Source organism: Paramormyrops kingsleyae, chromosome 2 (genome assembly GCF_048594095.1).
Source record: "Paramormyrops kingsleyae isolate MSU_618 chromosome 2, PKINGS_0.4, whole genome shotgun sequence".
In the NCBI taxonomy this organism is placed as follows: domain Eukaryota; kingdom Metazoa; phylum Chordata; class Actinopteri; order Osteoglossiformes; family Mormyridae; genus Paramormyrops; species Paramormyrops kingsleyae.
The window spans coordinates 19,006,899-19,019,282 of record NC_132798.1 but is presented as its reverse complement, the minus strand read 5'-3'; the positions used below and the strand labels follow the sequence as shown (position 1 = coordinate 19,019,282).

The 12,384-nt window shown below is 42.2% G+C and overlaps 1 protein-coding gene across 1 annotated transcript; it reads right to left on the bottom strand.

The window, feature by feature from the left end:
* Positions 1 to 1,447: 1,447 nt before the first annotated feature.
* On the bottom strand, positions 1,448 to 3,675 carry LOC111858664 (immediate early response gene 5-like protein). The gene has a single exon (XM_023840607.2). It carries the CDS (start codon positions 3,481 to 3,483, stop codon positions 2,629 to 2,631), a length of 855 nt encoding a protein of 284 aa, XP_023696375.1. The 5' UTR covers positions 3,484 to 3,675; the 3' UTR covers positions 1,448 to 2,628.
* Between the last annotated feature and the right edge of the window lie 8,709 nt (positions 3,676 to 12,384).

Genomic DNA, 12,384 nt, shown 5'->3' with positions numbered 1-12,384 from the left:
ATAACTGGTACATGAATAAAATTATAAGATTATTTAGAATAAAATTCGGCTAGGAAAGTATATATGTTTTTAGTCGCTCCAAGAAAAAAAATCAATATATAATCAAAGACTAACTCATTCTCAATAGATTTATTTAACATTTTTAAATATTAGGTTATGCTAACTATATATTTCCATTTCAACACATTTTATTTTAACTCGTTAATCCATTGGTTGATTTTTGTGCAAATAAAGACCACCAAAAAGCGGAAGGAAAATTCACCGCGCATATTTACAACTGAGGAATATGTTGAAAATCAACACACAGAAATAACACGCATCAAACCTTTGAAATGATCTATTGGCGATTAGCGACTTCAGCTAAACGACCTGCAGGATCTCGTCGTGATTCGCTGGAGGTTTCTGGCAGCAATGGGAAGCGGAAAGGACGGGAGGGGAGAGACGCGGGGAAGCGCATGGCCGAGGTCAGCATGCGCTGTTGCTCACGGGCTTTTTAATACCACCTTCATTCATTGATTTTGAAGAACACCACCAAGTGGCATGTAGCAGAGATAAACCGAAAGCGCTGCCAAGGAAGGAAAGTGAGCGGCGCGCTGTTTGGGACTATGCGAAATAACGCGCAGACATACACTTCATCTAGGGGTATTGGACGTGAAAAAATCCACCGCGATGAAAGGCATTGTAATATGTAATATGTAATATAAGCTATCACATTTGACTGATCGTGGTTATTAAGGGATAGCAAATACGACATGATTCTAATTTCTGGTAAAGTACTATCATTGAGGTACGCCTGCAGTTTAAAGTTATTTGACGACGTACCCATCAGAAAGAGTAATTGCATTTCTGCCACGTCACAAAAATGGAAATATCTACACATCTGTACTATAGTCAAAGTTAGTGTTTACTTGCTGGTACCAGTAAAATAGTGGGCACAATGATTTACTGCCAAGTTTCAACTTAATCTTCTAGTTAGGTTGTGAGCTAGTTAATCTATTCCAATAACGAAAAGAATGAACATGTTTTAGTCACTTAGAGTAAAATCTGTTCCATTCTGGTATGGATCGTTATCAGCTGTTCCAAAAGTTAAAATGTGCAACTTCATAACTTGGCACTATTCTGGGATCCGCTTAGCTTGGTGTGATCGATAAAAAAAAATCCTTGCCTTTCTGAATCAGCAAGAACCAGCATTATCTAGTTACTGTGAGAGGCTTCAAGAGATTCCACTCCGGGACGGTCGGCTTAAGAATGGCTTCCCACAGATGCAAAGACTGTCTTTCATGCTAATTCCGGAGATATCGCACCTTTCTTGAGATCTTAAGGCCTACCACATATTGACATAAGAAAGCAAGAACTGCCTCCAGCTATTAATATTTAAATGGTGTTAACTTTTACCCAGTTTATCATGTATCATAGATTCGTGTGAACAGAATCAATAACAAAAATATGGAGAATGAAAAAAGTTTTTATTTTGATACACATAGTGCTTATACTGAGAGGGTGCATGGCTAAATCACAAACTGCCTTTTTAAAACAAAAGGTCAGGATAGCAGAAACTTTAAAACCCACAAAACCAATGCTGGCATAGTGAATTACCGTGAAGGATCAGACACCAATTTGCAGTAAAGTCCGGGAAAATAAAAACAAAGTGACACTCAGCAGTCCAAATTGCTATTAAAACCTAAGGATGGATCAAATTATGTACTGTGTGCATTCTGGGAGCTGTAGTAAAAAGTCATTACTCCAATCTAAAGGTTGATGGGAAAATTGACACAAGATGACTACAAGTCCCACAAACTGACAACACACAGCACCCCAGTGAAGACCACAAGAGAGAACGAATTATGAAAAACAAAAACATACACATTACAGTTTCACTGGGAAAAGAAAATAATTTTTTCCCACATTCACTCTTTAGCGAATATTTCGACTACGTTGCGGTCACATCGTCAGGATGTGCCAAGATTCCCGTTACACTGGATAAAGCTAAAACCCAGAGTATACTTTTGATGCCCACGTTGTTAACACGAATAACAGAAAAAAACGAATAAAACTTAAAAGCGCCAATATATAGCTAGGCTATATGCGTTGCTCTAAATAATTACCTTTTAGTGTATAAAAAGAAAAAGCTACAACAACAAAAAATAGTACTGGTGTCTGAGCAAGACGCAGAAAGACTTTTCCATTTAAACTGATATTTTAAATATCCATTCATTCGTGTAGTGTTCTGGTAGTTAACGGTGTCAACGTTTTTATTCCTTCCACGAAGGCAAAGTTAACGAGTGAAACATTCAGTCACTTAAAAGAAAATGTGTGTAGCGACACATCTAGCCAGCAGTATGCGTTGAGTTTAAGGCAACGAAACTGGAGTTTGTTAAACGGGAATGACATTAATGATCTAATTGCTGTGAAATCTTTGAAGTTAGCATTTTAGATGTAAAGGAAAAGCCTACACATCACATGTGGCACGACCAACACCCCCTCTCAAATGTCTCAAACGATAATGAAACAGACAAAACCTGCTCAAATATTTAAATAGCCTAGGTACTCTTCTTGCAAAAATAAAACCAATTTGTCTTAAATTCTGTACAATTTCATTAACTATTTTTCTACTAACACGCCATGGAGTCAAAACGCCACGATGGCTCTTGTCCACGCTCCAAGGCTCGCCAAGACCTGCTTGCTACAGAACTGTCCGTTCAGGGACTGCTCAAAGTCCGCCTGCCGGTTCACCAGCTCCGTAAACCCCGAGCCGAAGATCGAGATTAGGTTGGAAATGCTCGAAGAATCCAGCTGCTCGGAGGTCGGGCAGGGGAAGTCGTCGGACCTCGCCTTCTTGCATTGCACAAAGTCCGGGAGCTCCTCAGCGTAGTAAGCGAAGTCCGCCTTGCGCTTCTTGGCGAGCACCGGTGCGCCCTGGCAGCAAGGCTGCGGAGGAGCGCAGCAGTCCTGGTGCAGGTACCCGTTCTCCACCGTGGTCACTACATGCGTGTCCAGGTCAAGCACCGTTGTCTTGTTGCAGTGCGCGCCGGGTGGGGAGAAGTCGCAGCTGGGTAAGGGGTAGGGCTCGGCGCAGCAGCTCCGGTAGAAGTCCTGCTCCTTGCACGCCTCTTCGCCGTGGAGCGCAGCGCAGCCTGGCGCCGCTTGAACCGGTGTCGGAGGAGACGCCGCTGGATGCAGCGCGCAGCAGAGGCTCGCCGGTTCTCCCCCAGCACTGCTAATGCAGCACCCCTCACCGTCCTCGGCGAGATCAAGCGGGTCCAGCTCCTGGATCTCGTTGCACACGGTCATCACCTCCTCGTACTGCTGCATCCTGTAGATCTCCGCGTACTTCTCGCTCATGTACAGCTGCCTGGCGTTCCTCAGCACGTACGAGACCAGCAGGTTCTTGTGCAGCTTGATGCCTCCTCGCTGCGTTCTGGAGTTGTGGATTTTCCGCAAAGAGATCGAAATCAGACTCTGTGCGTCCACCGCGCACTCCATCGCGTTGATCACGGACTGCCGTGTTTGTGTTCCCCCTCTTCCCTTATCAAGAAACGGGACTCCCTTTTACGTGAAATCACTGTGTCTGCTTCAGAGCGACGACCAGTGTGGCGTCTATAGAGAAACATTGAAACACAACTCCCCCAAACCTCCCGCATGCAAGCAAGGAATCAACGGCTTCAGCCGCTTAGCGCACAAGATATATTTCGTGAAGGTTTCGGCCCACAACGCCCTGCACCAATAGGACATCGCGCTTGTCTAAGATTGATGTTCTTGCTCCGCCCACTGGTGCGCCCCGTGGCCAATCAAAAAGACGCGGTTCCTTTGTACTATTCAAATACCAAACTGACTTTACCAGAGCGGAATGTTCTCATGAGAAATATTGAGCGAGTGACTGAATGCCACGGTAATGTGTAACTCCAGTATACAGGCAGGCACCCTAGAAACTTAATTCTGTTAAAAAGTTAACAGAGGATTACAATGGAAGTTGATCTTTTAGTCATTTGCTATTTGCTAGCTTATTCTGCAGCCACTGCTTCCACGGCCTTAATAGTGTAAATTTATAAAAGTACGTTCATGCGTTTTATTATTAAAATATCCTTGCTCCTTGTATGTTTCGGGGTAAATTCGATGTCGCAGATAAAATGTTCAAGCAAAACTCATTTTAGTAGCAAAGTAGTAATTTTGGATTTATTTTGGATTATTTAAAAGCAGGATTTGAACTGATAAAAATGGTATTAGCCTATATAATATTGTCACATCTCCACACAATAATGTATATGCCAATAAGCATGACAATGCACAATAAACCCCAATAATGACGGCATGCAATTAATTTTACTTTAAATATCTCATTTAAAAACTCTAAATAGTAGGCTTAATCGAGTTATTTAATTGTCAGATAAAGACCACAACGGTTACTCAAGTTTTCTTGTTTATTGTATTAGAAATTGCACAATAACCAGCAAAAAGGCATATGAAATACACTAAAACTACACTGTCAAATATGGTAAAAGTAAAATGGTTTTAAAAAAGAAAAACATAGGTAAACAAAAGCAAAATTCTTTCACTTTCTTCCGCAGTTATCAAAGATAAGTGGTTAGACCATAGTCAAAAATGTTATTTTGTGGGAAATCTGTTTACGTAAATAAATATGGCGGGATTTTCACTGATGCTTATTTACCTGAGACAAAGCGATCTGAGGAGAAAGTAGATCCAGAAGCCGCAAGATAGGCTAAGCAAGAGATTAGCTATTCCGGTGTGCGGCATTACACGTGAAGTTATAAAAAGCAACAAGGAATCAGTTAATGGAACTGAGCGAGGAGGCAGCACGTCCGAAGGAAGAAGAAAGAAGCCCAGTAACGGCCATCTGTATTATTAACACAGAATACACTTGGATATTTTACAGGATGTGTAAAATTCCTTAAAGGTTTCATATAGGGTGTGTAGAACATCCCGTTATTCTTACAGTCAGAAGTAGAATTCGATGTTAAATTCTATTTAATTGATGTGGTCGTCAGGCAGGAGATCGTTTGTTAATCAAAACTGCCAAATGCTTTTCTCTTTTGACTTCAGACATTTATTAGCTCTCAGCCAGCATGTCGCCAGGTAACTCTGAGCCAATCAGAAGCGGCGTCAGGAAAAGCCACGTTGGTCGTCGCCGCTACACTTCAGTCTGCCGATGGAAAGTTTTTATTTTTGCCACAATTAATTCAAAACATATAAGAACGTTTACCATAAGCAAACGCATGGTATTCAGAGTGTTAGGCCTACATTTGGGTCTTCCCATCAGTCCGGTTGTCTAATTGCTTTGATTTACGGGATAACTGGCTAATTTCGTAGACACACATAGTGTGTTTTTTTTTATCTTGTTCTGGCATACACATACATAAATCCTGCTTCTGTTTTGGTAAAACAATCATACATAGGCCTATGTAAACATTCGGATTCATAGCTTCACACCAGTGTCTGTTATACTGACAAGTTTTTTCATGCAATGTCCCTGTTTATATGAAAAATCATCTGCATTTTTAAAATTTGATTCTTTAATATGTCGGTGTCATTACGACTATTTAATAAGGCTGATGTCTGTTTCCAGCTCTGTTTATCTATCATCTTTCTGAAATTACATAATTAGACTAACCTGCATGTACTTTGATTGCTTCCATGTAGCAATTCCATTTGTTGTGATTTACATTTGTAGTAAATAACTTTGAATACTATTAGACCTTGCGTTTTTTTCTAAATATTTCCACGGCAATGTTGTCAAAACGATCTGCATTGCCGGCAGCACTGAGTATAATTTGCAAATATTGGGTGCTGGGAAATTCTTGGTTTTCTATAGCATAAAAACAACGAGACTGGGCAGTTTTCAGTTAGCCCGTTCGTTAACCCTCCCTCCCCCCTCCAGAAACTGCAGGTTAAATAGTATGCTAAGCGGCATGTTTAAAATGGACCTGTCATTATCACTACTTGTACTATTATCTCATTTTAATGGAGAAAATAATGGTGCATTGATACTTCAAATATCAGAAACACAGCTCATGTATGCTCCAAAGGAGGAGATCGATACCTGTACCGAGGAGGAAAGGCGCTATGGAGCTGGAATGGTGATTAGCCGTACTCTGCCTGCGCACGAGAGCGGCCATGTGGGACCCTGTTATTTTACCGCTTTTACACTTACGCATGATCATGCGGCAAAGTTATTCCGTGTATAAGAGCGAGTCGGTTTTATGCGATATAGTTTGCAGTGTGTCTCCTCCCGCGCCCCCCCCCCCCCCCCCAAAAAAAAAGAGTCGAAAAAGACTTTTGGGAATCTTTATAATTATTTGGTCAATAGTCAAACATAATTCTACTAACTAGGCCACACACACATACATATGTGTAACAGTGAGATTCAAGGTTTTATATTTCTCACATGCATATACAACATCTGAGCAACATCAGAATAATTTAAGCAAGAATATAATACAGATTTGAACAGATTTTCAGATGTGCAATATGCAGTTATAAAGTTAAAGTGCAGTGTGCAATGACAGCATAACAGTGAAGAGTAAACCTGAGTGACAGTGTAGCGGCATGAACAGTGCAGTAACAATGGAGACAATATGCAGTGATGAAAATTAGACCTTGAGAAGGTTGCTGTCCGGGGATCATGAACAGAATACTATAGTATAATACTATAATAATATGCTATAATACTATAATATATAAAGTACCATTATACACACACAACCATGTTAAAAATGAAGAGAGACCACAGTGCAATTTTTTGTTTCACTCATTTCTCAATATATGGGTGTGTGTCTGAATAATTTACGTATTTTTTTCAAACTATAGCCTGACTCTTCCCTGCTTCTCAGTGATGAAGGGCTTCTTCTTTGCTTTATGGGTCTTCAGTCCTGCTTCTAGGAGCCTGAAACGAACTGTCCTAGCAGTGCACTTCACACCTGCACTTAATGTTTCCCATTCCTTTTGAAGGTCACTTGATGTCATCTTCTGATTCATGAGAAACTGTTGTATAAGTTAACAATCATCTCTGCTATTAGAAAGTCACTTCCGCCCTTTACCTGACTGGTTTCTGGTCCTTCCCAGTGTCTCCAGCTTCACCTTATTCTTGTGTACTGCAACCTGCTGCTCAGCATAGCCTCCTGCCAGCAGAACCGGAATTAAACCAGGATTTTAAAATGCTTATTAGTTTAAAACTAAAGAGTGGTCTCCTAATTATTTCCACAGCTGTGTATATATATATTTCCATGTGCATGTCTATATCTATAGACACACACATGCACACACACATACATATATACACTCACCTAAAGGATTATTAGCAACACCTGTTCAATTTCTCATTAATGCAATTATCTAATCAACCAATCACATGGCAGTTGCTTCAATGCATTTAGGGGTGTGGTCCTGGTCAAGACAATCTCCTGAACTCCAAACTGAATGTCAGAATGGGAAAGAAAGGTGATTTAAGCAATTTTGAGCGTTGACATGGTTGTTGGTGCCAGACGGGCCAGTCTGAGTATTTCACAATCTGCTCAGTTACTGGGATTTTCACGCACAACCATTTCTAGGGTTTACAAAGAATGGTGTGCAAAGGGAAAAACATCCAGTATGCGGCAGTCCTGTGGGCAAAAATGCCTTGTTGATGCTAGAGGTCAGAGGAGAATGGGCCGACTGATTCAAGCTGATAGAAGACCAACTTTGACTGAAATAACCACTCGCTACAACCGAGGTATGCAGCAAAGCATTTGTGAAGCCACAACATGCACAACCTTGAGGCGGATGGGCTACAACAGCAGAAGACCCCACCGGGTACCACTCATCTCCACTACAAATAGGAAAAAGAGGCTACAATTTGCACGAGCTCACCAAAATTGGACAGTTGAAGACTGGAAAAATGTTGCCTGGTCTGATGAGTCTCGATTTCTGTTGAGACATTCAAATGGTAGAGTCAGAATTTGGCGTAAACAGAATGAGAACATGGATCCATCATGCCTTGTTACCACTGTGCAGGCTGCTGGTGGTGGTGTAATGGTGTGGGGGATGTTTTCTTGGCACACTTTAGGCCCCTTAGTGCCAATTGGGCATCGTTTAAATGCCACGGCCTACCTGAGCATTGTTTCTGACCATGTCCATCCCTTTATGACCACCATGTACCCATCCTCTGATGGCTACTTCCAGCAGGATAATGCACCATGTCACAAAGCTCGAATCATTTCAAATTGGTTTCTTGAACATGACAATGAGTTCACTGTACTAAAATGGCCCCCACAGTCACCAGATCTCAACCCAATAGAGCATCTTTGGGATGTGGTGGAACGGGAGCTTCGTGCCCTGGATGTGCATCCCACAGATCTCCATCAACTGCAAGATGCTATCCTATCAATATGGGCCAACATTTCTAAAGAATGCTTTCAGCACCTTGTTGAATCAATGCCACATAGAATTAAGGCAGTTCTGAAGGCGAAAGGGGGTCAAACACCGTATTAGTATGGTGTTCCTAATAATCCTTTAGGTGAGTGTATGTATTATGTATATATGTTATATTTTATAGGCACCTAGATAGCCTGACAGTTTTACAGCTTAGATCACAAGGAATCTGTATACACAGAAATACATTGGGCTTCGAACCCACAACCCTGGAGGTGTAAAACAACACCACTGGCTGGCCAGCATACTGCTCTAATCAAAGCCAAATCTTCTCCCTGCACCAAAAGTTAAAGCTCCTTTCTGAACTCACACTTTCTATACAGAACTACAGCCCCTCCTCCTATAGACATGGCAACCAGCACTCTCTGAACTTCTACTATAGCACCTGTCTCATACATGGTCACGGGGGTCCGGAGCCTATCCCAGAAACAATGGGTGCAAGGCAGAGAATAACGGAGGATGGGGTGCCAGCCCACCACAGGGAACACGCCATTCACCCATACCGGCATTATGGCAACTCCAGTTCACCTCAACATGTTTTTGGACTGTGGGGAAACCAGAGAAAACCCTACAATGACACAAGGTGAACATGCAAACTGGTCTCCAGCGCTGTGAGGTGACCAAGTTAGGTGTCACTGCGCCGCTGGCTCTCTGAACTTTAATTACTTAATCACTCCAGACTCTCGTAAGTGCCAAATCACCATTGCTATGCCACAGTTGAGGTAGAATGAACAGGATGTGCTTGTGGCCATCTGCAGTGGCTAAAACATAGTTTCTGCACCATCCATGTAAAATTTTGTGGCACCTCCTTAACAGAATAATAGTGTTAGAAAAGCCTCTCTGTAGAAACAGAAAGACTATAAGAGGTTGTCTCACACTCACAACCTGAGGTCTATAGAGTTCCTCAAGGTCATACTACAACTTATCTGTTTATCAAAAACAGTTCATTTGTACAATAAATATCGTGAACCTCAGAAATATTCAGACATGAATTCACAGAGCAAATTACCTTCGAAGTTTCATCCCTGCCTCTGATTCTCTGACATCTGGAAGCTTCTCCAGCAGTAACTGCTGGTATGATCGGTCACTACACCTTACTTTTTTTCATGGGACGCCTCACTGTATCCCCTCCATTTTGAAAATAAGCAATTGCCACTGCCTAAAATGTTTTTAAATTTGGCTCAAATGGTTTTCTTTTTTGTAAGTGACAGGTTTCAATCCAAAAAGTTAATAATTTCAATCTTTTACTATGAGTCTAGGTGGGCATTTACTGAAAGTACTACACAATAAGTTCTTCGACATATAGAGTAAAATGGGAACAGAATACATCTATATTAGTATTAGTATAAACCAAAATATAGCCTTTTCCTTTTACGCCCCCCCGCTATCTGTACAATAATCCATTAGGCCTGAAACTACTTACAGTACTGATGCATCATAAACCTTTGGGATTTGGAAGGTTCACCATTTCAGTCCGGAACACTGAGAGCAACAGGCATGTTAGACTGCTTCTAACTAGCTATGCAATTTGTGAGGAACATGTTACGAGGTTAGTTAGTTAAATAACAATTATTAATCTGGCTATGATTAATCATGCTAACAGCTCTGGTATTCACTGCTCTTGTTAAATCCCGGGACTGCTTATTGGGTCACCCTTTTTTTGGGAGGGGTACTATATAAAAATGAATATAATTTATTGGAATTGAACTGAACTTCAAATGAGCTTTATGTGAAACTGGCACAGATGTTTAGAATTTGGAGACTGGTCCTGGAAATGTGTCAAGCTGAAAAACACTTCATGATTAGTAAACAACAAAAGCAAATTAACAAAACGGAAGAAACAATGGAAATTAATTTAATTGTCTGGAACTGTGAATGTAATTTCTGGTTCGTCCTTCTGTGACTACTTGCTTATGAAATGAACTTCAACTGTGATATTTGCTGTGGCCAGTAATGAGTATCACAGATCCGTTGCTCATTAGGCCTTATGAAGCCTAGGGATTATCCCAGCAGGTGCTGTGCACAAGGCAGGGGACACCCTCTGTGGGAGGCCAGGCCATCACAGGGGACACTGTCAAACACACTCACACGCTATAGATGCTTCACAGTCACCAACTCACCTACCTGCATGTCTTTGGCCTGTGGGAAGACCTAGGAGGAGACCCACATGAAAATAGGGGGGGACCCACAAGATCCATTCACACTGAGGGGGGCGTGGGAGGTGAAGACTGCAGTGCGAGAGGCTGCGATGCTATTCACTGAACCACTGTGTCAACTGTGTATAACAGAGTAATGAGCATAAGAGAGTTAAAGGAGCTGGGAAAAGATTGATTTTCCCTACAAGAATGATCATTCATGGAAATTATAGCAAATTAGAAAATGGGTGGGTCTCAATCCTGGGCAATTTATCTGCATCCCAAAAAAGTTTTAAAAAGACCTGCCTATATATGCCTTAGTGACCTTGCGTCGGGTGCCATTTTTAGAAAGATCATCCTCTTCTCCTCAGGCAGGAGATCAGTTTCCTTGGAGATATCTGGCTTTCCCGCTCTGCCTCCGAGCGCCTCTGGGCAGATGGGAATGCTGCTTCCCTCCAGCACTTCCACGAATTCATGGCAGAAGTTTTCTTCAAAAGCAAAGTAATACCGAGGCTAGAATTAAGCATTCCAGAAGTATTCTTAAGAATAGCCTGGGTTAAGGGGGTATTTAAAACCAGAAGGACAACAAGCTTAATTATCTAAAATGTGATTTAATATTCGAAGAATTATTTATTTGTCATGTATCAGATATGCTTTGTCAGTGAATGCATACTTTAAAATTATTTATCAATTGATAATCACCGGCAATTAAAATATGGGGGACCCCCAAATCCTGGGTCAAGTTTTAAGCCCTGCCATCTTCTAACTAGGTATCCTGGTCAGTGTTATGGGGGGCTGGGGGACGGGACACTATCCCAGAATGCACTGGGCACGCAGCTGGGGACACACTGGACAGGACGGTGGGATAAATTGAAACCATTAAGGTTAATTACTCATTGTCTTTCATTGTTAAATAGCTTGTTCCTTGACCAGCAGATAAGCTAAGCACTCTGTATTACACTGCGGTGATGAGGAGCCTTCATGGGGGAATCGTGCTCTCACTCAGGAGGCTTGTCAGTTAGCCTCTATCTCTTAGAGGCAGTTTTGAGGAAATGGGACATTCTCACTTCCTCTTTTTGTGGCTCTCGGAACACAACACACATCCAAAGTTCCGTATCTGTGACAGAGCTCCCCACAGGGTGGAGAAAGGAAAATCTGAGAAGCGCTCTGCACTGGGTTCGTCATAGGTTGTCAACGTGCTGCGCAGAATTTCTGTCCTTTCAGTCACTGCTCTGACATTAATTGGAGTGACAGTATTTTGCTTCTCTTTCGATGGATCAGCAGCGTGTCGTCACGCCAGTTCATATTGTGTTACAGTATTTTATGAGTAATATAATTGAGATGTCATGGGCACTTCCATACCAATAGCTTTCATCGAGAATGTCACGTAGGCAAAGGTTTACTTCAGGGGAGGGATTAACTGACCTGGTCCCCAGGCTGACAGCAGCAGAAACACACCGGTGTCACCAATTTAACTGACCATTCTGTCTTTCCCAGGGTGGGGGGGGCTTACGTTTGCTGAGGCTCTGGGCTGTAGGATGTTACAGCCTACACATTAACCGCCCCAGTTTTGCTTATATGACATGGCTATAGATTCTTATATCAATGTGGCTATGGAGGGTTAGCTAGCTCTTGGGGGGGGGGGGGGGCATTGTGTCTTTACGGGCCCAGAACTGCTGGGCTTGTGGGATTTCTCCATGCTCAACAGTGTCTCCTTCAGGCGCTCCTCTTGGAGCTGGCAAAGGTGTGAGTGAGGCTGTGAATAACATCAGGAGCAGGTCAGGTGACCCCCCCCCCCCCCCCCCCGCCTTGTCTGGTTAGGTCCACT